Source organism: Fundulus heteroclitus, chromosome 3, assembly GCF_011125445.2.
Source record: "Fundulus heteroclitus isolate FHET01 chromosome 3, MU-UCD_Fhet_4.1, whole genome shotgun sequence".
In the NCBI taxonomy this organism is placed as follows: Eukaryota; Metazoa; Chordata; class Actinopteri; order Cyprinodontiformes; family Fundulidae; genus Fundulus; species Fundulus heteroclitus.
The window spans coordinates 17,743,409-17,770,964 of NC_046363.1; the positions used below are offsets into that span (position 1 = coordinate 17,743,409).

The 27,556-nt window shown below is 44.9% G+C and overlaps 1 protein-coding gene across 1 annotated transcript; it reads right to left on the reverse strand.

The window, feature by feature from the left end:
- Nucleotides 1-295: 295 nt before the first annotated feature.
- On the reverse strand, nucleotides 296-26,378 carry LOC105917279 (Wilms tumor protein 1-interacting protein). The gene is made up of 9 exons (XM_021310318.2): nucleotides 26,196-26,378; nucleotides 24,934-26,026; nucleotides 16,480-16,581; nucleotides 11,063-11,130; nucleotides 8,561-8,623; nucleotides 7,882-8,012; nucleotides 4,415-4,466; nucleotides 3,743-3,811; nucleotides 296-1,665 (listed from the first exon to the last, which is right to left on the reverse strand). Exons 2-9 carry the CDS (start codon nucleotides 25,976-25,978, stop codon nucleotides 1,531-1,533), a joined length of 1,665 nt encoding a protein of 554 aa, XP_021165993.2. The 5' UTR covers nucleotides 25,979-26,026; nucleotides 26,196-26,378; the 3' UTR covers nucleotides 296-1,530.
- Nucleotides 26,379-27,556: the final 1,178 nt, after the last annotated feature.

Sequence of the window (27,556 nt, forward strand, 5' to 3'; positions counted from 1 at the left end):
AACTGCAGAGGAGCTAATGTGGTGTGAGCCTCCATAGGAAGCTGGAAATGTGGAACCGAATAATGAGAACCCACAGCTCATTACTGCAGGAACAATCCTTCAGCCCTTTAGGTGAGGATCAGAGATTCTTCTCTGAATAATTTAGATCTGGAAAATGTCAACACTACAGGACGCCTCTGAAGCATATACAGCATATGGCCTAAGGAGCGAGGGGATTGATGATGCTACCGGTGTTGCTTCAGCAGACCAAAGCTGCAGGATTTTTTAAAGAGAAAAAAAACAACACACAAACAAGTGCATGTCTATTGAAATTTATTAAATATCTTTACAATAACCACACAGCTCAATGCATCTGCTTGCTGTTCATCTTATCCAAAGGCTGGTTTAGACGCCAAGTTTTTGAATGGCAAGACACAAAAGTACTGAGTTAGTTAAGTCAGAAGATGAAGACTAAACTGTTTACTCTGCAAACCCACTTAGCGTGTGTGTAGGATTAGGTCATGGGCTGGGTATAAATTATTCACCATATTTTCTATATGTCTGACATTATCAAACTATGGTGTGTCAAAGTAAAAGAGGGAAAAACAGGCCAAGAATACACTATATGCATCTTTCAAAAAAATAAATACCAAGATCTACCAGCCTAATGTTAGACAGAAAAACCCAAGAGAAGCAATTAGTACTTACAACAATGAGGGCTGCCGCCTTTCAATAGAAAAATAGTGCTACCTGATATCTTAGAGAGTCGTTTCTCAGGTTTAAAAAGGAGAAAAAGATCTGTAATGGTGTGAGTTAGGAAGCCCGTAGCAAAGACTGGAGCAAGCGGACATTTTCTGACAACAATGTGAGGAGGTTGTTCAGAAGTCATTTGGTTTGCATATAATTTATATCTAGAAAACTGAAGCTGTTGTTCTGCTTGGCAGAAATGTGAGAAAACTGGCGCAGAGTCGATGAGATGAAGGACTTCTATGATGCACAAGAAAAATGATTAGGAACATAACTTTAGATTTTTGAAATTGTTCTTTGCTTTCTGATAACAGTCAGCAACTTTTGAAACAATTCATGAATGACTTCAAACAATCTGTGGATTAAAACCTGGGAAAGAAGAACTCTTGCATCCGAATGAGGCTATAAGCTTTCTGTAGACGCTATGGAGGAACGCATGTGAACTTGAAGGCACTCCAGATAGAAAGCTAGTAGATCAGAAAATATTTACAAAGACAAAGCAACTGATATCTTTTGAAAAATAACTATATGGCAACACTTCTGCAAAGTCTGCAAGCCGTCTCTGCTTCCCAAGGAGAGCTCTGCGGTATCACAATACTTCATTACTGTTTCCTGCCTGCCAGACGTCCCGCATGGATGTAACTTCATCAGTATTCCCATCCCAAACACACAGCACCACACCAGACGGTGGAATAATAATCCAATCAATCCTCTACAACAAGAATTGAACGCGTTCGCTCCTGCTGCCATGCTTGGCAGTTCCTCCTCAGATCCACCAGGTGTCGCCCTGCGCCCACAGAGCTGTCAGTACGTGGAGGCGGCGACGGAGGGAGGACAGCCAGGCTGGATGTGCTTCAGGTGGCAGGAGTGGCAGAGCAGGTGGCCGTTCAGGGGGTAGCAGCGGTGACCCTCTTCGTCGTTCAGCTCCATCTTGCAGTCCTGAACAACAGAAAGAGGGACGGACCTGAGTGAGACTGGAACGAGACTGGAACGAGCACCGAGCTGCTGGGCAGAAAAGAAGTCCTAATATCTGGTTTTATTCTTCTCCAGCTTAAGAACAATCCCTCACCTTGACACTCAGCCTCTTCTCACACAATCAAAGGATAGCACGCTTTTGGTTCTTCTACTTTCACACTGACAATTTGCACTAGGTGTCAAACACTCATTTTCTTTAACCCTTTAGGGCATGGGTCTTCAACGTTTTCCAGGCCAAGGACCCCCAAACTGATGGCGAGATGGAGCGGGGACCCCCTAATTATATATATTGTATAAAATTATGTTATATCAAACTGGTCCTATAGTGCCATGTGTAAATGTACCTTGTTATTGTGCATTCAATACTAAGATATTTAAATAATACACAGGTTCATATATTCATGTTTTTATTTTAAACATGTGCGAGGCACAGTGAGTAGGGTGGCCATGCCACTGCCATTTATAAACATAACACAATAAACTGATACCTGCCAAGATCAACAATGTCTGTCAATTGCATGTAATCATGCATAAAAGCTATTTAATGGACATTTTTAAAACATAAATGTGAAAAGGAAAATAAGTGATGCTTGTTAGTGCCACTGACATGCATAAACATACCTGTTATAAACTTAACTTAAACTTTCGCGACCCCCATGCAGTACCTCCGCGGACCCCCTAGGGGTCGCGGACCCCCTGTTGAAGACCCCTGCTTTAGGGTACAGAGCAGCACATGAAGATGAGGGAAGCAAAAGGCGTCGAACATGCGTCTAAGCCTTGTAATCTGATCACTTATTTCATTGATTTTTTTGGCCTTTATTTGACAGCAGGCTGACAGGAAATGGGGTTGAGAGAGACGGGGCAGACACATGGCGAAGGTCCACGGGCCGGGACCCGAGCGTGGAGGACTGAGGCCTCTGTTTGTAATATTTTGAAGAATGAGGAGACTGAAGGTTTCAAAATAGGTCACTGCTAAAAATCATCCCCCCGTCCTTAAAACCAGGACAAATTTGGTAACTTTTTATAGCCGGTTGCAATAAAACACAAGCAGGTTGTGGTGTGGAAACGAGAGGAGATCCATACATCACTTGGACTGAGGTCCTGCTGCTTTAAAACTACGCTCACTAAATCTGTAATCCTCTATGAAGAGCAATACGGCAAAAATAGTTCACATTCTGCAATGAGTGCTTCAGAGCTACTGTTATGTTTAGTTTATTCTATTTTTTGTTTTTACCTACGTATAAAAGTCTAAACACTAATAAAAAAATCTTCAGGATGGGCAACCAGAGCATTGTTTATCGTTTTCATAAAAACAAATTAAAGTGGAAAAAAAAATGCTGCTGATTTTAGCAAAGCCCTGAAAACTGACTTGGGATTGCCGTTTTCCCGTGTATCCCGTTAAAATATGATTTCATTCAATCATCACGCGCTACTTTGACAGTAACTGTTGTGGTGAAGCAGCCTTTCTGATTGGCAGTTTTATCTTAGGAGCAGTTTCTGTCACACAGTCACAGTTTTAGAGCCAGAAACTATGACAAATATTTAATAATCATAACAATATCTACCAAAAACCACCATAATGAGTTTAGGTCCATATTGTCAACAGCATTTTGGTGTTAAATGTCTGGAAAAACACAATGAAAATGTAATGAAGATACTCCCGGCCAGTGGTGAATGTTCCTGCATCATTCTTTCCTTTAAATACAAGAATCTCGGGTTCATAGTTGCTGCTGATGAACAGCAGCTTCGCACACAAATCATCAGCACTTACAGCGCAGATGATAGAACTGCTGATAAAATCAGAGCAAAGCAGCTGTCAATCAGACTAGAGGGAAAAAAAAAAAACCTTCTACATACCTGCTTGACTCAGCACTGCATAATTACTACCACCGTAATTAAGATTAGCGATCTACCAATTAAAGCTTCTTTTAATGAGCTGCTCAGACTCCAGCACTCAAAGTCACCAAGCGAGCATGCCTTCTGGAACGACGCTTCATTTTTAAGCCCCGCGGGAGGGAGGAGACAAGGTTTTTCCACTCACCTCACAGTGGTAGCATTCGACGTGGTAGTCTCTGTCCATGGATACGACTCGGATGGTTTCATCGGAGCCCTGGAAGAAAATTCAAACGGAGGAAGTCAGCTGGAGCCCAGCTCAGCAAAAGATGCGTTCGGTTCTGGACGTCAGATGGACTAAAACTTCGACAAAGGCCAACAGAGCTGGAGCTGAAGGATTGAGCTAACCGCCTGTTGCTACATCAGTGTTTGCCTGTACCTTTAAATTTATACAGCTTCTGAAATACTATTACCATATTTACACTGAAAAAAACGGATCTAAACATAAGTAAAAATTTCTGAAAATTAGTGTTTCTGTCCTTGATTTGAGCAGGTAAATAAGGTGATCTGCCAATAGAATAAGATTTTTGCACTTAAAATAGGAACAATTAATCTCCATCATCTTATTTAAAGTGCAGGATGTCTAATTATCTTATTTTAGGGCTCAAAACACTCATTCCATTGGCAAATAATCTTATTTACCTGCTCAAATCAAGGACAAATACACTGTTTAAGAACATTTCGCTTATTTTTTAGATCCGTTTTTGCAGTGTATGAGGAAAAAAGGGGTTTTCACATTTTGGACATGACCGTACATATTAAACATCATGAAAAAAGAAGAAAAGGTGTGACAAAGAAGAAAAAAAAAGAAGCAGCTTACCTCTGAGGGCAGGATTGGCTGGTTACAGGCTGCACATTTAGGGGCCAAGACCCTGAAAGAAGCAACGTGAACATGGAAACATTGTTAGAAAATTACTGCAAAAAGATCCACGACATTTCAATTAGTCTTTGTTTTGTTTTTTATTTTAATTTTAATAAAACAAAGACTCATATAGCTAAACCCTTTAACTCACTGAGCCCCTGGCGTTTCTTCTCAGACTCGACTCAAAGTTCCTAATTGACAGAGCGAGACGGCGGGTTTGCAGATGCACTCCAAGGAAGAGCGGGAGAAATGAAAAGCAAATGACTTTCTCCACACGTGACCTGATCCCGGGGGAAATAAGGCTTGTTCGGTGCCAGTGGTCGAGGCTCCAATCACTCGCTGTACACGTAATAAGGTTCTGATTTAATCAGGGAGGAGAAGACGTGGGAGCTGCTGACAGGCACGTGCTTACGCGGCGTTAGACCCGCTGTCCACACTGACAGCTAAAGAGCTGCGAAAAGTTTCACTCAATCTTCAAAACTACACAGAAATTTTATTTTCAACGGACAGGAGGAGACCTGGATGTGTCCTTTAGGACCTGAGCAGCGGTGTCCATGCCACTCTCTCACACCTACAACTGAACAGTGATCCTTTCTCCCCCTCTCGCCATTCCAGACTCAAGTTCTCATGTGTCGGCCAAACGTGGCCTTGGAGAACCCTCGGTCGGGACTTCACAGTCTCACCATTCACCGACGGTTTAATTATAACAAAGTTAACAGTTTGTGCTGGGACCCCAGAAGCCCCAGATACCCAATACGGGGTCACATTTTAGACATCCGGCCCAAGAAAACTGAGACGGGGGGCCTCTGTATGCATCCAGGGCCGGAGCGCCTCGCAAAGCTTTTCATAACCTTTTAAAAACGTATTCACATGTAGTCACGTTACAATCCCAAACATGTTATTACGTTTGACGGAATTAAGCAAAACAAAGTAGTAAATGACTGTAAAGGGGATGGAAAATCCAAACAAGCATGTCATCCATTTGTGTTGTATGGAAAGAACATCCCGTTATAACCGGGAAACTGATTAACATTAAAACAAAACGTTTTATCACTGAAACATTTCACGTTCTGATATGGCATCAGTCTGTACTTCCACAGATATTCAAGAAGCTTCGGTCTGTCTGGGGAATCTACACACATTCATTTGGGCCGGTTCTGTCTTCGCTCAGCCCTGTATGGGTCCAGTAAATGTCTCACGGGTGCTCTGCGGGCCAACACCGCCTGAATGCAGCTCAGGGGCTGTAGTGTGTTCCCACAGAGCCCACCGTACCCCCTCCAGTTAAGTAATGACAAATGATGCCACCTCAGTCGGATCCAGCTCGTTCTTCCTCCTGCACGGTCCCGTGTGTTTTAAGTTCCTTCTCAGTTTGCGCTCATAGAAAAAACAGTCTAAGCCTATAAACAACAGCTAAAGATCTCCACGGCTCCGTCCAAACAGACCAAACATTTTCCCCGCTCCTTAACTGCACTGCCGACAGCTTCATGATCTTGTAAAAGGCGTTGTGTTTTAACGTGAAAGCTTTATTGTTCAAACAATATAATTTTTAAATGTTTCACTCAATATATTATCACGTTACTGCAGTAAAATATTTCTAACATGATAACATAGTGGTATATTGCCTAAACATGGAAGACATGTGGTTAAAAATGTTTTCACAATATGACGTGGTGCAGCTCTATTGTCGTTCTGCAAGGGTGGCAACTGTATGTTTCTGTAGTATTCAGTCCCCCTGAGTCGAGACCAGATCTTAAAGGAACAATAAGTAATAATGACACCTAGTGGTTAAAACCAGAACAACACATACACGCCAGCCATTTACCCAACGGTGCTGAGGCTGTGAACCTACACTGAATGTTTCCCATCACAGGATGGGTACATAATGTTGTTTTCTGTTTTATTTCTGGTTAACCAGGTGTAGCCGAGTTAACCAGGAAGTAAACTCGGCTACACTCTGAACCAGTAGTTCCGGACCGTACCTCTAGGTTTGAAAGGAGAAAAACGTGACTAAGACATTGCATTACTTCCAACCCAGGTGACAAGTTAGAATGATTTAAGTTGATTTTACAGTAAATATCTTATTTATAGCTCCTTTAAACGTGAAAATCAGATTAGGGCTGTTGTATGATCTAGTTTTTTTCATTTGAGGCAGTAAGCCAAAATGAAGATCACTCTATCAGAGCAGCTTTTTGAAACATAAAATCCACGCACTTGTTACATTGAAGCTATAGTTGGTATTCCTGCTCAGAAACAGTTTTTGCTAGACTGGGTAAAACGCTCCATCCATTCTGAGAGTAGCCAATACATTATATATTATACATTACAGAGAAAAAAGGTTAAAAAGAATCATCCTCTGTGAGAGCATGCCAGTAAAAACTATAACCTATCTTTGGTGTTTGGGCCGAAGGGCATGCATTTGTCATAGTTTTGTTCCTGCTCTCACCCTCCTCTGTCGCCTTATCTACTGGTTGTCACACATGCCAATCATTCTGACGCGCTCATGTAACGCCACTGTCCGTGCCCTTTCCTTCTGAGTTTCCGCTTGCTGGCTGCGTTTATGTATCCGATTAGCTTAGCGGCTAGCTTAGCAGTTAGCCGTTCATTGTAGCTCCTCTGCTCTCAACGTAGATTTTGAACATTGCTAAGCGTCACAAGAGGAAAAGCACGTTCATGTTTATGAGAAGAAGAGGAAGGACTCAGTAGAAAGAAATAGGACCAGAGTGGATTTGGGAGATTTTTTTTCAAGCGAGCACTCTGTGGAGCAGAAGATTAACATAGTCATAGTTAACATAGTCTTGCGCATGTGCAATTATTCAAAAAGGGACTTGGGGAAACTTCTGGAAAAATAGGTGACCCTAGCTTTAAGGCTGGATTACTGCAACACACATTATTTTGTGGTTAGTGATGCATCCATGAAATACCTGCAGGTTGTGCAAAACGCTTTTTACTGCAATGAGAAAGTCTGAAAACATCACCGCCATTTTATCTTCACTTAATTGGCAACCAGTACATTTCAGGCTCCTTTTTACAGTTCTTCTATTTGCTTTTAAATCTCTTAATGCCCCACTTCCCCCCATTTAAACTGACCCTGTGTAGCTGTGTCTGTCTGTTTGGGGGGAATCCTTCCAACAATCGTAAATCTTTGTATCTGTTATTTAGCTCCATCCATCCACTCTGACCCGCCGCCCAATAATTGGTGAAGAATAGCATTGCGAAAGCCTGACTCTCCCACCTGAGCAGCTCCTCTAGATTCACAATGGGTCGTTTGTTTATGTCTGATTATTGACCTACTTGTTGACTTCCACTTTACAACAATATGACTGGTGCATCGCATAAATTCCCAATAAAATGAAAAAAAGATTTGTGGTTGTCATGTGACAAAAGTAAAAAAAAAAAAAGTGTATGCCAGTTGCCTACTGGTTCACCTGTGGTAGTCTTTGACACAGTAGATCCTGTTCTCCGTGTCCACGGTGAAGGGCACGCCATCCAGGCTCTCGTTGCAGACCACACAGCGGAAACAGCCCGGGTGGTACGACTTCCCCAGAGCCTGCAGGATCTGCACGGGGAATCAGATCAGGGACATCAATGTGATTTGCCCACATCTATCACCTTCAAGGTTTCTATCAAAAATAATCAATAACAAGCGGGCGAAAACGTTTTGGTACCACATTATCAGATGATTGTTACATTCTACCTTCATATCTAAGCTGTTGCTTTGGTCCTTAATAATTCATAACTTCATAAGCCAATCTTAGAGGAACATATTGTAGTCAGATCATAATACAAGCCCCTGTTGTTGTGTGATTATGGTAAATGTTAACGAGGTAGAGAGAGAACCAGCTCCGGACATTATCCACTGAAGTGAGAACACCTGGATCTACGTCATGAGAAATCCCTCACTTTCTCATCTGATGACATCATTTCAACCTCTCTCTCTCTCTCTCTCTCTCTGCTTTGTGTCTGCGTGCACAACCTGTCTGCCAAAGATTTACACCTACATGTGCGCAGACACCGAGCTCGCCGAGGGGAGAAGAAATCTGAGGTTTCTGTCTGGTTCTGAGTCGCAGACCCGGTCAGCCAGACAGAGGACAGACAGGCACTCACCATGTCCATGATCAGATGTCCACACGCGTTACACTTATCAGCAGACTGCTGGAAGCCAGAGTACTGCAGGGGGAAACAAAAAAAACAAAAAAAAAAAAACACATTCTTTTGAATTTGGTTGCAGAGACCTTTTAGTCTGACATCTGAACGACCAAGCGCCGTCTGTGAGCTTCAGCCTGTCAAAATAAACAAAAACTACTGCTTTGAACAGCTTGAAAGCATTCCATCCTCGAAGCATAACATCTCAAAAACTTCTTCACCCCCCCCTCCCCCCAAACCCACAAAAAAGGACAGAACATCAAGACAACACGCCTCCCAGCTGCTAAAAGGCTGAACTGCTGTTAGCTTGCTCGGGACTTTATATTAATGCAAACATTTTATAGAATTTATCTATTTCAGGTGTGTTTTTTTAATACGTTTCACCTATTAAATACTTTTAACTTTTTGGTTAAAAGAAAATCCCGGAAAAGCATTGCTTGTTTATTTTTCACATGCTATAAATAAACGATGTAATTTGAAATCCGAGTATTATTTGTTATGCATAATCAAGGTCTTACAGGGGGAGGGAAAACACCACACATGATCGGATTGTGTGGCCTAGAGTTTGTGGAGGAGCGGTAATTAGACAGGGGTTTATGCAGCGAGGCCTCGGCACCGCAAGTAGCGACTGCAGACGCTTCCCAACGGGCTGTGAGACCCAGACGCACACATTTCAACACTTAATTCCCGTGAAACGTCCGATTATGGCTTATTCTGATTGTAGCTAATGAAAATCCAAAATTCTATTTCTCAGGAAATTGTAATTTTACACAGGAACACCCCTGGGTGTTTGTTTGGGGCTCGTTTTGTATGAATTCCTGCAGCGCTGCAGAGCTGTGAGAATTTATCCTGAAGTGTTCCCCAGGGCTCCCTGGTAGGTGAGATGCTGTAGCTCAGTGAGACCATCCTGGCTAAATAAAGGCGTTATTGATATTTCTAAATATTAAAAGAAGCCCCAGTTGCTTTAATGGAAGCTTTCAGCCAGTCTGCATCGTTGGATCTGGTGGCCCTCCTCTTCCTCTTTCTGATACTCCAAAGAGTTTCTGCGAGTTTTAGGTCAGGGCAGCTGACTAGCCAATCAAAGCAGAGCGATAAAACGGTCATTAAACAAGGTATTGGTATTTTTGGCAGTGTAGTCGGGAGCCAGACCCTGCTGGAAAAGGAAATCTTATAAAAAAAATATTAATATTAGACGGTATCTGAAGTGGTCTATAACTTCCTGGTAGACAGCAGCAGGGACTTTGGACTTTAAACACAGTGGACCTCAGCATCGCCAGCAGATGATCTGACCTCAAGCAGCTAAGAATCCTATTCCTCCAGGACATTCATTTACAAATAAAAAAAAATTTGCATTTTCATTTGAAATAGAAATGGGAAGCGGACTTTGAACCACTGAGGAAACCAGTCCAGTCTTTAGGTCATATGTAAACGTTGGGCCGGTGTTTAGAAGTGGCTCTTAACTCAGGGAACGCAGCCGTGCCGTCCATATCCTGGCTGTAGCTGTGTGCTGGGGCTCCTCAAGCACCGACTCTAATCACCGCCCGCACCTTCTCAATCTGTTTTCCACAACTTTCCATTAACATACAAATCTGCTGTAAAAAAAAGTCTTTATTCAAATGTCTAAAGCTCTGTGAAGCTGAAAAACCACCCGTTAATGGGTGGTTTTTCTTCCCACTGTCGCTTCATGCTTGCTCAGTATGAGGGATTGCAGCAAAGCCATGTACAATGCAGATGACTCTTCCTGTGGCTCTACGGTTCCCCAGGAGTGAATGCTGCTTGTCGGGACTTTGATGCAATCAACTGGTTTCCTTATATAGGAAATTTTTGACCAATCTGTATAATCTGACCCAATCTGTATAATATGATTGAACTTGACTTTGTAAAGTGCCTTGAGATGACATGTTTCATGATTTGGCGCTATATAAATAAAATTGAATTGAATTGAATTGAATTGAATTCTTGGATTTCATTAGCTCTAACCAGCAATCATCTGAACTGATCACTGTGTTAGCAATCTATCCCTTTTTGAACTGAATTACTACAACAGAGTAGTTTGAAGGTTTTCTAAATTGTTGAGAACCCCCTTTGTTTAACACTAACCGGAGAAAATACAGTAGTTTTAAAAGCTGACGTGCATTTAATGTAACCCTGTCCCTACACGTGGAGAGGTATCTGCAAAGTGCCTGTTGTCATGTTTAAGTGGTGAAAACGGCCTGAATGCCCTCCGGCCTATAAAGCAAAGCAAAACAGCTTCTCAAGTTACTGACCTCCTTCCAGCCGCGACTGCATAAGCAAACTGACATGAGGCGGCGGTGTTGGAAACAGGTCGCAGGGTCAGATGTGACAGTCCATGCTTGTATTGTCAGCGAACGCAACACCCAGCAAGAGCTTCTCGTCCCCCCCGCATTCCCAATAACAACACATGGAGGCACAGAGATTATTGGCTGTATATTGATCACCCACCAGGAAGTCCTCTTCACAGAAAACCTTCCCTCCAACGTAGTAGAAAGCCTTCCCTCTGAGCCTTCGACCTGCAAAAAGAAACAGACGGAAAACTTCACCCATCAGCTTAGAAATACCTAAAACCTTGTTGACTCATGTGAAAACTCGTGTTTTATTCATCCTACAGATGTGAGAAAAGGTAAGTTAAAGCAGACCGAGAAGAAGGAAAGTCGGCGTCGAAATGTCACGAGCGGAAAATCCTGCGTGAGCTATGATCCGAATCTCAGAAAATAGTCCCAGCGCTCCGGCGCGAGGACCGTGGTGATTAATTATAGCCACTGGAAGGTAATGGGCCCTCTTGTAATATTCACCATATCCGAGCAGATAAATCAAAAGAGCGGGGCTTATGGCGTGCCGGGGTCTTCGTCTGACGCTGCCGGGACGCGGAGCAGAGCAGCCTGCCGCGGTCGGCACGAGGAAAAAGCATCTGGATCAAACACGTGCGTGGAAGAAGAAGAAGAAAAAAAAAGTGCTGATTACGTCCAATTACCAGACAGGTGCAAGAGATTAAGCACTCTGCTCTGTTTGGCTTTACGGCAAACAGAGGCCAAGGCCCACAGCGGCCCGCTGGGCTCCCCTCTTTGTTCTGTTCCACATGGTTAGAGGGTTTCCGGTCTGTCTGCATATGGTCTGGATCTCCCTTCTTATATCAATACACACACAACATGTGAGGTTCTGCTATCGGAACAAGGGCTTTGCATTGACTTCCATTCATTTCCCACTGATTTCTATAGCCTGACCCGCACACACACACGCATACACACAACCAAAACCTTCTTGCTTACTTCGTAAAGCTATTCTTGCCCAGGTCCCACAGGAAGAGGTAACATTCCTCACATTTTCTGAGTGGGTGGGTGAAAGGGAGGGGACGGCAGAGGAGAGGATGGGGTACCTTTCTTTCCTGCTGTTTACCTGATATTCTGCATGCACACAGCTACTTCCAGAGCTCCAGCTCTTTCCTAATTCACTTGCAAAGTAGCACAAATCGCCAATATAACTAATTATTTAAAAAAAAAAAGACTTAGATCGCTTCCATTATCTTAGCTTGTGAGGATGATAATGAGTCCCTAGCAGCAGAAGCCTGCTCATGGGTCACAGGCAGCGCTACATTGTGTCATTCAGCTCAATCCGAGGTGTAAAACTTGGGTAATTATTGACCAAAACGCCTCAGACCAAAGTCCTCTGTGAAGGGCAGGTAGGATGAGGGGGAATGAAAGTAAAGCTCTGGGCCTTTGCTCATCTTGACATTCCTGTCTTTTATTTTACCCCAGTGAGTCAAAGAAGGAAAACTCTGAGCTTTTCTAAAAACGATAAGGGCTTAATTAAAGTCACGCGTCGGGACCGGTGGCTCTGAAAGCAGCAGAAAAGGAATACGGCTGTTGCTCTTTCATAAAAATGTAAAACACCTGTGGGACAGAGCAAAACACAAAGCCATTTTTCTAATTAAAGCCCTTCTATTAGAGTAATCCCATTCGTAAAAAATAAAGAAAACGACATAATCAATTCAAAGTGACCCTGGTCCTCCCTTGTTCCCCTCGGCAAATTACTCAAGTGAGACATCCCCACGACACAGAAGGTCTTTAAGCTGAGATTTTCCGGTAGAGAGGCTGATTTGTAGCAAACTGACCAGAAGGAACGTCATGAGGCCGTGTTGGAAGTGTGACTCAGTCAGAGCAGTTTCAAATATAGGAGCTTGTCACCAGAGAGGATAAGCCAGGTCCACCCTGCAGCAGAGAGCAGCATGGGCTCTGACTGGTAAACAGTAGGGGAGTAAATCACCAGCTTCACCACCATACCATGTTATATGGCTATGTTTGGAGGGCGATAGATTTGCCGATATAAAAAAGTCTGCTACGATTTCCAGTTGACACGATTGATATGATGCAATATCATCTGCCCACATAGCACTATTATTTACTTTTATATTAACACAAAGAAAAATGTGATTCAACCATTTTATTTCTAAGCTCTTATGGGTATCAGGCATTTAAATCAAAAACAACATTCTTCTAATTTTAAAATATAATAATAATAATAATAATAATAATAATAATAATAATAATAATAATAATAATAATAATAATAATAATAATAACCTGTTCACTTTAGTCTCGAGCCTTGTGAATTTCAAAATAAAGGTGCGTCCTAAAAATCACAACATGATCAATATTTTAATTTCGCATCAGTTTGGTCAATTGGATCGTTAAACATTTGATCGATATATTGATGTGGATCAATGTGTTGTTACACACTAGTAAGCAGAGATTACTCTGAATGAAAAAGCCTGACTCGGCCCTGGATCAGCGCGGCCCGATTAACAGATGCACAGAAACTCAGAATCCCCACATTTGTCCTGTAAGTGAATGCCTCATACACAAGGTGCTAGCGGGTCACAGTCACGCTAACAACAGTAGAGTTTATCTACCGAGGGGAGAAGAAGAAATGTAGATTAATTTCACTGCACTGTAAACCTACAGGATTTTCCTGCTCATAGACGACTTCTAGTTTATTCACTTGGAGCTCAACCGAAGACTCGGTTCAGGATCAGGGACAGAAAGTAAAGCCTGATCGGGACGTTGCCAACTAAAATAAGAAATTAATGACCACTCGTGTTAGTTTTGAACATTGCTGAGTAAAGCTCCTTGTAGAAAGACCTAAACCAGCATCACTTTAAAGCTCTACAGAAACCACATATGAAACCTTGGACAAAAGGTCTCAACAAGAAACGTCAGAGCGGCCTTCATAACGACTCGCTCGTTTTTTCCCTGCATGCTGGCCGCTGCTTGTGGGACGTTCGCTCCAGCTGAATGGCTGCCCTGTCCACACGCCGTCCTCCATCTATTTACACCCTGCAGGACCGACGTGGGCCCCTGTTCCTGCATTCCTCCCTGGACGGGACGTGCTTTCCCGTGGCCACTTAAAGCGAGCACAACCCTAATGCCCTCACATGGAGCGAGCTATGAGAGGTATGTAGTGTGTAAACTATGACCCCCCCACCCACCCCCCCTTCATGTCAGACATCAGCCTCAATCTGAGCCACAATGCCTCCGTCTCTTTTATCTCCCGTCTCGTGCACATACACAGGACAGATGGGCTGGGGGGAAAAAACAGAGATGTTTATCACATGTTTCGGAGCATGACCGTCTGAGGTCAAAGGAGCGGCAGGACAATGAGCCTCGGCGGGGGGGTTCACCAAAACCGTGGCACACATTCTCCACATACCCACCGCCTGATAACTGGAGCAGAGAATTTAATTTGCTGTAGTGAAGAGCCGGGTCGTAGTCCAGTCAGGGACGCTCGTTCTGTTGTAGGCATGAAGATGCAGGTCAACAGAAATATTTCTGATTAGGAAAACATTTAATGTGAAGCATGAATAAAAAAAAAAAAAAAAAAACCTTTAGATAAAAAAAAAAAAAAAAACAGAAACCACCAATCATCCACTTCACAACTGAGCAGCACTTAGTGTTGCTCTGTGAAAAAAAAAAACGTTCCAATAAAATACGTTAAAGGCGATGGATGTGACCAAATGAAAAAAAACATCATTTTGACACTTCTGCAAGACCCACATTTGCGATTTTCATCGAAGGACCCAAACTTTCTTGCAATCTCTTGAGGTGGTGGCAACATTTCTCCTGTGACTCAAGCACGGGAAGGAGGGGGGCAGAAAATGAGTAAAAAAAAAGTAGAAAAAACAAAGAATAACGTGTAGCAGACGTTTGGAAAGCGGAGAATAGTTCGGATCAAGATTTCTTTTAAAATAGCTACTGATGTTTAGTGTTTTATGGGGGGAGGCAAAATATCTTCAGTGAAATCCAGAGAGATTAAAAACAAGCAGCGATTCTTCCATCTTTATTCTCAAGCAGTGACCTCCAGCCTCGAGCTCTGCCTCTTTTTGTCTAACAGCGTATTTTACTGGCAGGCTGATAAATCGGGCAGGTGAACGCTTTCGGCTCGGTGTCTTTGTGTGGGCTGAGAGAGGGACGGACACACCCGCAAAGCAAACAGCAGCAAAGCACGATGGTAATCCCTGCATAACTGTGTGCGCTTACGGAGAGGAGGAAGCGATGCAGGAAGGTGCCACTTTCTTTCACAGCTACAGGATCATCAGCAGCCTGTTATTAGGGAGCCATGAGCGCTACAGATGAGGCCGAAAGGCTGGAAATGAGAAGCCAACGGCTCAAGAACTGGTGTGTGTGTGTGTGTGTGTGTGTGTGTGTGTGTGTGTGTGTGTGTGTGTGTGTGTGTGTGTGTGTGTGTGTGTGTGTGTGTGTGTGTGTGTGTGTGTGTGTGTGTGTGTGTGTGTGTGTGTGTGTGTTGTACTTGCAGCTGAGCGAGGACATTTTTTTGCTCATTTTACTAGTAAAGTGAGGACGTTTTGTTGGTCCTCATTTTTTCTGGACTAGGGGTTAGGTTTAGGTCTGATGTCATTTGGGTTTAGACTAGGCTTGGGGTTAGGTGAATACTGGTTAGGGCTGGGCGATAATTCAATAACAATATATATCGATCGATAGACGTATATCGATGATGGAGAAAAAAGGGTAAATAAAAAGTTCAATAGATAACAGTTTTCCTTCTTATTTGCGTTTCTATCCTACCATGTAGGTTAATACTACAGTTATTACACCCTCCCAACCAATCACAAACGCAGACCCAGGAACACTCCATCACCAAGCTCCGCCCCCTTCAAGGGGTTCAGAGAGCACTGTTCTTTTTTTCCCTTTTTTTAAAAACTTGCAGTTCTGGTAAAAAGTTTGTTGAATAAAGGTTTGACTTTGAATTAAGCGTTTGTGTGTTCTGCATTTAAAAATAGATCGCCAAGCAACAGCATAAAATGACCAGGGTTGCACTTAAAATATTTGTTTTGAATTTGTTGGTAATTATCGATAAATATGATTTCTATTTTTTTGATATACTTTTCTTCTATATCGTCCAGCCCTAATACTGGCAAAGGTTCAGTTTAGGGTTACAGTAAGGCCTTAAAAAAAGGGTAGAAAATGAATGAAAGTCAATGGAAGTCAAGGCTAGATCCTCACTGTGTATTTTAAAGCAGGACGGTCACAAACGCAGACCCAGAAACACTCCATCACCAAGCTCCGCCCCTTCAAAGGGTTTAGAGAGCAGTGTTCTTTTTTTTTTTCGTTTTTTAAAAACTTGCAGTTCTGGTAAAAAGTTTGTTGAATAAAAGTTCTTTGCACAAGTCACCATCACTTCACTGGGATTCCCAAGGTGAAGTGATATGACTATTGTGATATGGTAATACCTTATGTGGAATGTTGTAAATATATATATAAAACAATGTGTGTATTCTGGAGCATGTAACAAAAGTAATTTCCCCCTGGGATCATTAAAGTAAGTCTGAGGTGTGCGTGTGAACTTACTGCAGGCACTGCAGGTAAAGCAGGTGTCGTGGTAGAGGCTGCCCATAGCCTGGCAGGCCTGGTTAGCGCCGTAAACCGCCTTGTTGCACTTCACGCAGACTCCTGGAATATAACACAGGGACATGGAGACGCGTCAACGAGTATTCACGTGAAAATACAGCTACAACTATACACAACACAAAATTTAAAAAAAAAGAGCTCTCCTAAAACAAACAGTACTCTACAGAATACGTTTCTCCAGACCAAAGTCAGGAAGTTGATTTAGTAAGCTGCTTCAGTAAAAAGGGAAACATCTCCCAGTGTGTTTGCTTGACTTGGCTCTGAAATCTGGACTCCTGCTAATAAAAAGCAGTTGATAAAAATCAAAGCGCGCCTACGCTCACAACACACTCTGTTTGGGTGGCTTGATAAGAAAACGCTCCGGCGGAGTTCGTTTACTGATCACACGCCCACTCAGGCCAAAGCCCATCAAATAACCCGTTTGTGGATCGTCGAGGAAAATAAAACCCATCATGGCAGCACTGGCTTTTTTAATCAAAGTAAAGAAAAAAGAAAAAAAGTAGAAGCTTCCCTCCTTAGAAGCTGCACAGACCCTGAGCTACGAGTTTCCTGTCCTATCATCATATGTTTTATTTATTTTTGAAAACTGCAGTAAATTTACCGTTAAATTAGAACATGCCAACGCTACTTGAAAACTGCTGACTAAGGCCTTGTCCACATGGAGACAAACACGGTAAATGTTCATAAATGATCAAGAAAAAAAGGGGTAAAATCGAGTGTTCACATCAGAGGATACAGCACAACTGAAAAAGGCTGCAGCAAGCATACTGGTGTAACCGGGCTGTATTTGGATTTTGTTAAAATTACACAAAATGTCTTCTGTTAGACTGTAAACACCTCAAAAAAACCACTGTGATTGTTAAAGAAGCGTGACTTTAAAATCGGGAGCCCCTCCTCTTTATTTCTTCTTCTGTGGTTTTTTGTTAAATGGTTTGCACCCCTTAGGTTCTCCCCTTAGTAATCTTCACCTGTGGGACAGGTGGGTCATTTTTCATCTAAATACATCTGGTTTATTCATACATTTATGAAATGCGTATTGTTACCATCACTAACTATCTATCTCATAATGTGAATATCTAAGTGAATTTACCACAGTCAAGTAACAGGGACTGACTGGGGTACTTTTGTGTTGGATATGGAGCGGCAGCCCATAACACGGTTATTTTCTGTTCATTGTTCTTGTTGCAATAAACAAAGAAATGGCCGTCTTCAAAAAGGCAAACTGTGTCACGGGCAAATCATTCACAGCTAAGCAGCACAGCGCAGAAAAGAACCGGTTACACTGGGCTAATTGGTGGCGCGGTGACATTGCCAAAGAATCACGCACAAAAACAAGAGAACTTGGATCAGACACGGGGGACGGGGCGCGTAGAGCGGGCTCGTTAGGAAGGAAGAGACCGAGGACGCTACGAACGGCTGCAAACAAAGCCGCGACACCGGACGCCGCCATCTTCGTTGTTGTTTGTGAGAGTGAGGCAAATGCAGGTTACAGGCAGAGGCGAAGTTATGACGTCATCGTTTAAGAAAAGATGCGGCTCGCATGTAGACACGGAAAAACCAAACGGGCGTTCTGAAATCAACCCACTCTGGGACCCGGTTTCGACAACGATCGTTTACGGTCTCCCAAAAACGCCGCATCCGTGTGGACGCACGGCCTAAACGACAAGAAACGCTTGCGGATACACCTAATCCCGTCTCCGTGGTGACGTGGCCTATAGGGGGAGGTTTTCTTATTTTTTTTTTTATTTAAAACCTAAGATTTATCAAGTTTTTTTTTTTTCACGGCCCAAGTCTGAGTTCTAGTACGAGCTTTAATCCAGGAGGTGAAGAAAAAGAAAGACAAACCCAGGATTTGGAAATGGTCTCAAAACATCAGCTTGTAACCTACCAGAACCTCCACAATCTCAGTAGAAAACGAGGGCCTTACTCTGGTCCGACAACGCCGATCATGAGATTCTTCTGATTATGCAATATGATCTCCTGGCTGTGAGAACAAAGCCGGAGCTACACGATGCATCGAATCGCATTCCTTAGCTCAACATCCGAGGCCTGCTTGGATTCACCGTGTCTGGCTTATTCTTAGCAGCCTAGGTTCACTGTGAGAAGGGCTTTACCTTGAACTGACAGGCGTTCGGACAAAGCCAGCCGCATGTTTCTCACATACTTTACGTGCCGGTTGTAGGTGAAAAATCAAAGCTGAGACCTGTGTGCTCCCAACACATCACCCTTTCCTGCTCTATATTTATGCCTCCGAGCATCCGCTGTACATGCTGACAACCCATATGAGGAGCGCTCATCACCGCTGCCGCTAGCAGGCGGTCGGCAGGATGCCGAATCGATCAGCTGTCGATTAGCTGCCGCCTCGACACCCAGGGGGACTCCAGCGCCGATGGAGGATGAAACCGTGAGACCTTGAGGTTCCCTTTTAGAGTGAGAATGTATGCGGCAGGTCAGAGAGTTATTTGTGTGTGTTTTTTTAATAGAAAAACTCCTCAGGGACCCTGAACTGGAGGCCAGCGGAGGAGGTCCGCCCCAACCCTGCTCCTCCTAGAGCGCTGACAAAGAACCTACTGTTCCTGCCGTATCCAACAAACATCACATGGCCGACTCCTTCAAAAAGCAAAACCCAGGTTTTACTTAATGACGCTGCGGATCAACTTTCTCTGCTGTTATGATTTATTCCAAACGTTTTAATTGTGCCACCCAAAGATCTCACTTCATCTGGAGCTCCAATGGCTGCGGAGGAGATTTCGAGATAACAGAGGGATATTATTAGAGAGCTAAAGAATGTTGCTCTTATGTAAGCCATTTGGTATTACATGCAAACACAAAGTGGTTATGGACCCAAACTGCTGAAAAAAAAAAAAAAAAAAAAAAAAAAAGCAAGTGACCGTCATTTAAATCCCATTTTCTAAATGAGATTTGCAAGATAACATTCAGTACACTTGGGAAGTTTTCTTTAAGATGTGCCTCTGAAGAAAACTTTTTCCATCATCTTTCTCGTTTCTGTTAAAAGATACAAGAAAACACTTAAAAAACAAATTTTTTCTTTTAAAATCAATTAAAACTCCTACTTCTGCATGTTCCTGGTTGCTGCTTGGGTCGCTACAAGCCTGCTTTTTTTTTTTTTTTAAGTGGGGCGAAGCAAAAACACACAGCCATGCCTCTCATTCTACCTTCCTCACCTTTTCCAGCTGTCAAAACTCAGTTAGACGGCTGCCTACTGCCAAATATTCCACTGACACCCTAACTTTTTTTATTTCAAACAACAACTACACAACCCATGGGTTTCTCTTTAGAGTTTCTAAGAGAATAACAGCTTCTATTCTTCTATCCTTTTCCCTTTCAGATGCAGTCTTACGGTTGAACTGCAGCAACAGATCTCCTCTCCTTCTGCTGCTTTAGGCGCCACAAATATTTGCCTTTGACCTTTGCTACAGCTAATTACTTTTCCATGAAGTTTCTATGGGGGATACCCAGTCAGGGTGTCTGTGACTCACACTGTCGGGACTCTGGAAGCCGCCTATGGAGAAGCCAATTACAGCTGGCAGCTCGTTGGTGTGTAGAACGGGCAATGTGTGTGTGTGTGTGTGTGTGTGTGTGTGGGGGGGGGGGGGGGGGGGCATAATGTTCTCCTAAGTGCAGATACACCGCCTTGGAAGGAAGGTGTCGTGCCATAATCTCACGCCGAGGAAGAAAACAATTAACTTTCATTTGAGAACATCAGTGTAGTGGGGGGGGGGGGCATCCAAAGTGGAGAAATCCCCTTTTTTTGAGTTTCTAGGAGCTTTTATTTAGTAATCCATGCCAACTGGTTGTTTGGGAGTGAGGCCAGGAAAAAGCTGCCCCTGTCCAACCGTCACCAACGTAAACATGCGGAGCTCGCTAAACTCGACTGGGATTTTTTTTTTTTTTTTTTTAGCTGAACCACATGTTTCCTTTTAGATGACAGATTTCACTGTTTGGCCACAGACTCCAGGAGGGTTTGGTGTGAATAAAAGTGAAGCATGGAGGAGGATCTGTGATGCTGTGGGTCGTTTTTTCCGTGTAACTCTTCCACGGAGCAGGTTTATTTCATGTAAACAAGATTAGATCGCAGGTTTATAAGCGGAGGAGATGGGGAAGTCTGTCGTATCCATGTCAATTTTTACGACAGCAATCTGTTGCGGAAGGTGCAAGAATAATTTCAGAGCTTTTCGAATTAATCGCGTATTGCAAGATAGACAGGATCCTTTAGCGCAGCGCGACAGTCATAATACGGACAGTGTAATTGTAGAGAGATTTTCTTGGTGGCTGTTATAAACAGACAAACAATTTAAAAGTGGCTTTTAAAGAGGAAAAAGTGGCTTTTTTAAAATACAGTATAATAATTAAAGGCTACCATTTTGTTGAATATTCTTGTATTTCACTTTTACTTGTCCCCATGTTCTAGTGGGTCCTGTGGAGGCTCTGATATAAAAGAACAAATAATATCAAATCATTAAAATGCAAAAATTCATGCTGTAGAAAGTGATAGAAACATCTACCATGGAGAGTATTTACGCATTAATTTGTCTGCTGCTTTTTGCCAGCCCTCTCTCCTGGCTTTAGCAGACTTTGATTTAATTATTGACTCAAATTCGGCATAACCTTCCATTAAAAGCTCTTGTTCTGCTGGGAGAAAAACTGTGGGCGTTCTTTGGCCATGCTGAACAGCCAATAGCAGCGCTGCTGATCATTGTTTCTACTATCGATACATTTCCCCTTTTAAACAAACGCATGAACGCGCAGTTATCTCAGATAACTCAATCCAGCCATACTAATCATAAACAACAGGTGTGTTCGAAGAACCCAATTAGCCGGATCATGATTAGCCGGATGAAATCATCTTAGATGTCTCATTTGATCTCGGATGTTTTAAGCAACGTACGAAGAACGGACCCCAGGAGATGATGAATCAAATCTGGTGGAATGTAAATGGGTCTTCGGTGGGTCTTTTCCAAAGCCAAAGAGCAGAGAGCCTAAGAGAGGACCGAAGATCTATCTCTGTGTCTTTTGCTCCTACCCTGTAAAACGCTTTAGTAGAGTCTGAATTGTGTTAAAAACATTTATTCCTTCATGTGGGATGTTACCCCAGTGAACAAATGTTCTTAAAAATAAAAAGGCTTGATCTTCCTACATTCCTCACTGTGAGATTAGGCTACTGCAATAAAAAAAAGAATCACTTATTTTAGGGAGTTTATCTTCTTACACATCTTTATTAGAGGCGCCAAAAACTGTGTCTGCGACAATTATAATGGCAAAATAATCAAGAGTAAAACTTCACTAGACGATTGCACACGTTCCCAGACACACACACACACACACACACACCACAGGATAGCAGAAGGTAAGAGTCCACCACTCGGTCCTGTCAAAAGACGCAGCAACGTGTCGCCTGCCGGTTCATTTCCTAACTCTGACCCGAGCAGCTCTGAGCGGCGAGCTGACGCAGGATATTGCTCTCTGCCAGCTTCCTGCGAGGCCGCGTGCTCACAGACAAAGACGTCCACCGGTGCACGGAGGGCTATCGCGCTCAGACACATGGGAGTGAGCCTCCGACAGCCTGCCAGAGCAGAAGCCAAAACTCCCTGGGAAGAGTTGATGTGGCGCTTCTTTTTTTTTTAACTCCACACAGCCAGATGGGATGAATTAATCCTTCATTTTAACACAACATTAAACCCTCCAGTGATTCTGTGTGTGTGTGAGAGAGAGGGGGAAAAAGAGAAACTCTGGTCCCACTACTTCTCCCCATCTTGGATGACCTTGACTGTAAATCTCGCATTCTTTAAGTCTCCTGGGACCAAACACACCAGACACTGGCCCAAACTTTGTGGACAGGACCTCTCCAGTAGTCCACTCGTCCATTCCTCTGCACACCAGGCACCCCCAAAGCGTATCAGTGTCCAAAACCCTCAGTTTCAAAAGATTCCTGCAGACATTCCTCCGTGTTTCCCCAGTGCAGCCGTTTGGCACCGAACGCCGTTTCCCAGAATCCCTGCATCTGCAGCTATGCCGGTCGGCAAAGAGCGGTCATGGGAAATGTGACGCGTCCGGCTGCAGGACGCTACTAGGAGAAAAGCCTGCAGAGGCTTTGAGAAGCGCAGCGTACACGGCCTGACTATAAAACAAAAAAACCGTGACGACCACAACCTACGGCTGCAGCCGTGCTTCTGCAGCGCTGCGCTACAAAAACATGCAAAATCTGCCCTCAAAGATTAGAGAAACTCTCTTTGTTTTACTTTTTTTTCTCCCCTTCGTGGTATTAAGATGCTTTATAAAGACGAGAAAGAAAGAAAAAAACACTCCACGCATTTATTTTTTCTTAAATCCAGCATGAATGCATGACTCAGAATGAGCCACGGTCTGGTGGGAAACTCCAAATAGGAACAACTGCATGTGTGGGCTGTGTGGGACCGAGCGTGCAAAATAAAAAAAATAAAAAATAAAACTGTGCATTTCTACGCTCCTTTTTAGCGTATTACTTATGTCCCACGCTTTTCCCGCGCACATGGCCGTCCTGCACGCCGGGAAGATATTTTACGAGCCTTGCCGTGAGGGCCGTGCGCCTTAAACGCCGGCACAGCGGAGGAAATCACGACGGTGACAGTCCAGCAGGAAATGCCTTCTCTGCGAGGAGGAAACGGTGAGCGCTCTGCATACCTGCGACGAGGCGCTTCACACCTGAAGGCACCGCCCGGCGAGCGGCGTTTACCGTCTGTTCTGGAAGCAGGGCCACGAATGAAGACCTGGCAGAAACGTTTTCCCCGACCCGACCTTTGATCTTTTCTCGTCTCCATTCCTGCAGATCAGGGCTTTTGAACTGGCTTTACAAAATATAGTGTCCCAAAACTATTCATGCCCCTTTTATTCCCATAAAACTGCTTATGTGTCTTGAAAAGAAAACAGAAAAGGTACCGAGAAAGAAAATAGTTTTCCCAACTTCTTTGCAATTAATAATCTGAAATTTGTGGCTTTCACCTGCATGTAGTCCCCCACATCCCACCCCTATCTGCAGCCATGCATGTTTGATCTATTCCTCAGAATATTTATTCTGTCCGTCTATGAAGGTCGCAGGCGTGTGATGGAGAACATTAGCCGCAGAATCGCGTCGCCAGTCAATGTTCAATCTAATGTTCCCAAACGGAGGCGGTATGGGAGAAAACCTGGTAGCTCTGGAGTCGCCTCCCCAGCAGCCATCGTTGCCGCAGAGGCCTCTTCATCACCGGTTTATCTAAGCCAGGGAAAGGTCTAAAACATGCAGGATGGTGGGTGCTGGGGGACCAGGGTTGAAAACCGCTGGCTTTAAAAGGACGCGGCAAGGCGTGTGGAAGAAGATGCCCGTCAGACGAGACGCCAACGGGACTCTTTGGATTGTACGCAAACGTTTAGGTGTGGAAGAAAACTCACACAGCACCTGGTCCAGAGTACGCTCAAATATGGCCGTGGCAGCTTGGGCAGCTTAAGAGGGACGGACGATGTGTGGAACCAGGGTAAAGGCCCTAAGGACTGGAGTTTACCACCCTTGGCTCAAATCAGAGACATGTATGGGTTAGCATGTCCAGTCAAAGTCAAGTTCTTAATCCATCTGATGACGGCTAGACACTTTCCATTCAATCTGACAGGGATGTAGCTATTTTGAAAAGAAGAATGGACAAAGACTTTGGTCTGGATGCTGAAGGTTGGAGGAGAGTTGGCTTTTTACACAGCACCGATTCAGGGTGACTGAACACAAAGGCGTACCACATTAGTCAGATTATTAAGAACGAGTTGTTCACAACCACGGGCTACGCTGGATCTGAACCCAACCTGACGTTCTCCTGACGTTCTCCTGACGTTCCTCGGCTCCAACGGGCCCGTCTGCCAGCAGGGAGGCTGGTTCTTCATCACCTCACCGACACCACTGCTAACACCCTCAGCTGGCCGTTAAGTTACACCCACCCGACCAGACGGAGAACTCAACACGTGCTGAAAACCCGAGGTAGTCAAACACGGGGGGAACATTTCTACGCTGCAGCTCTGGCTAAGTTATCAGAACTCGGGTCAGAGCTTCGGCCTCTTCTTACAGCCTTAAGGCTCTGCTGGGGGCAGACGAAGAAGGACTAGCAACTCACCGAGCAAAGTAAACATTCTTTGGTGAGACCCTCTCTGTAAGTGGGCTCAGCGACTTGTCAGCAGAACTCTGAGGCCCAGAAAACAGACGTGACCCTTGTGTCTGTGTGAGGCGCCAGCGTGCGTAATGTGTTTAATGCCAGACCCTAAAACAAGTGGGCTTGTGTTGTTGACCGTGTGGTGGGTGGCTCTGTGGTTCAGCTGGTGGTCAGCCGACAGAAGCCCCCCCCACCCCTCCCACCCACCCTTAACCTGGAGTCTTACCAAAGTAGTCTGATTTCGGCTGGGCGTCCATCTCTTTCTCCAGCTGTTTAGTCAGAGCCTCCAGTTTGACTTCGGCGGCGGAGGGTCCCTGGTCCAACGCCTGCGCGGTCTGAGCGGTCTGAGGCATCTGGACAGGCCTGGGGGAGCAGGGGCCCCCGGGACCCTCGCTGTGGACCCGCACGCCGGCCGGCATCTGGTGGCTCTGAGCCGGGGCCGCAGAGGTCACCTGGGCCCTGGGCTGGGCCGTCTCGTGGACGAAGGACGCGGCTGCAGGACCGTTGGGGCTGGCGGAGGGGATGGAGGACGGCTGGCGATGGCTGGAAGGCTGCCGCGCGTGGAGGTCGGCCTCGCCCGTGAAGAGGCTCAGGGGCAGGGCGGGGACGCCGTCCGGGGCGGCAGGACCCGCGGGCCTGCCTGTCCCACCAGCCGGGGACAGCGGGCCCTGGCCGGTCGCTTGTGCCGGACTGACGGGGGAAGATGCCTGCAGGCGCTGAGGATGATGCTGATTGTGGGATGTGGCGCTGGCTGAGAGGAAGGGTGCATGCTGGCCCCCTCTGGAGGGGGCCACGGGCTGCAGGGCGCTTGGTGCCCCTCCATGGCCGGGCATGGCAGGGCTGCTGTGATGGGAGGAGGAATGCGGCTCCTTGTTATCATAATTGCTTCCGTAGCCGAGCGGCCTGCCGGCTGGAGGTTCCGCCTGGACGCACGGGGCCACCGGCACCGGAACCGGCACCGGGCCCGCCAGCATGGGGGGCTTGGCCGCCGTCTCCCCCGGCTGTCTGAGGCTGTTGATGGGGGGCCGGTCCTTGGTGTGGTGGCCTCCGTTCATCCTGATGAGCTGGCTGCTCTGGGCCAGCTCCTCCTGCTGCTTCTGCATGTGGATCTTGGTCATCTTGGAGGCGAACACCCTCCTGGTCTCCTCGAAGTCCGGGTTGTTCCCCGCATCCCTCCTCATGCGAAACAGCCCGTCTCTGGATGCTTCGTACATGTTCAGGTCCTCGATGAACTTGCTCGCTTCCAGTCCCAAATCCTCGTATTTATCCATGTTTGTTGCGTTTTTTGTTTTCCCCCCGGAACAGCGAACCGTCTGGCTCTTGATAAAAAAAGTTACAAAGTAGTTAGAATTGAATCACAGATCCGCTCGGAGGAGAGACACCTCCAGAGACATAAGTCTTCACGGGATAAAAAAATAAAAAAAAGTAGAAGAAGACGAAAAATAACCAGCCGAACAAAGTCAAAAACTACTTTAAATTATTTCCAACCTCCCTGTATTTTAAGTGAAATCCTCCGCGGCGAGGGGAGGAAAAGTTTTCCACGGTGAATCCGTCAGTTCAGCCTCGGAAGAAGCCGCCGTCTGTCTGAGTGAGAAAGCCGAACAGATCCCGGATCAGATCCTCTGACTGGACAGGACAGGACGACCCCTCCTCCTCTTCCTCCTCCTCCTCTTCCTCCTCCTCTTCCTCCACCTCCTCCTCTTCCTCCTCCTCCGGTTTCACGCTCCCAGCGGGAAACCTTCATCCACAACTTTGTCCTCTGCGCTTCTAACGAGGAAGAAGAAGAAGAAGAAAGTCCGCCACGTTTAAAACAAATAACCCCCTTGTCTTCTAGTCGGGGTGCTTTTAAACGGACCTGTTACCCGAACAGAACCGAACGGAACCGAACGTGGCCACCGGTGGACGGTTGGGACACGAAGCGGAGAACCGTGTGTTTTCTTTTTTAAAGGCGCAGCGCCTCCTTATCTACCCTGACGCGATTAGCTCTGCCGACGGACCAAAGTGTCTCAATAAAAAGCTGATAAATGCTTTCATCGTCTCTTTTTTTTTTCAACATTTACTCAAAATAAAAGTCTGGAAAAAAACGCGGGGTGTTTGTGCTTTCAGGGCACTTCCGCCTGATAAAGAAAGTTCATGTCCGTCACGGGTACCTCATTAGATCCACCTGGGTGAAATTTAATCTAAATCTAAATGTAATTGGTCCATGGCGGTCTCACCAAGAAGGAGTAGACAAACAGCAGGATGGAGGCCAATAAGGAACACACCAGAAACTTTCTGGTTTAGAGCTGGAGATATTTTATCTATCTATCTATGTATATATATATATTTCTATATCGATAGATAGATAGATAGATAGATAGATAGATAGATAGATAGATAGATAGATAGATAGATAGATAGATAGATATCCCAAACTTTGTGGACATTTTGCAGAGCACAGTTCAAGCCAACATCCAAAAACAGAACGAGTGTGGCTAGACGGCTAAACATGGCCGTCCGGCTGAACTGAGAGCATTAATCAATGAAGCAGCCAGAAGGACCGTTGTAAACTCAGGAGAAGCAGCAGAGATGCACAGCTCAGGAGGACGAATCTGTCAACGGGACAGCAAGTAGCCGCAGTCCACAGACCCAGCCTTTGTAGAAGAGCGGCAAAAACAGAGCCATGAGAATTTCTGTATACATTTTGTCACGTCATGTGGCGGAAGAGCAAACCTATGCAAAACATGTATGCAAAACTGTGTGGAGGGAAACTGTATATCATCCTGAACTCACTATTCCCACCATGACACATGGCGGTGGCAGCATCATGCTTTGGGTACGGACCTCTCTAGCAGGGAGAGAGTAGGTAG

Excerpts from the sequence above, each read along its gene's own strand:
- LOC105917279 (XM_021310318.2), bottom strand. The coding sequence starts at position 25,978 with ATGGATAAATACGAGGATTTGGGACTGGAAGCGAGCAAGTTCATCGAG. Across the intron at positions 16,582-24,933 it reads GCCGAAATCAGACTACTTTG|GAGTCTGCGTGAAGTGCAAC; the intron begins GTAAGACTCCAG and ends GTTATATTCCAG. Across the intron at positions 8,624-11,062 it reads TCTGTGAAGAGGACTTCCTG|TACTCTGGCTTCCAGCAGTC; the intron begins GTGGGTGATCAA and ends TTCCCCCTGCAG.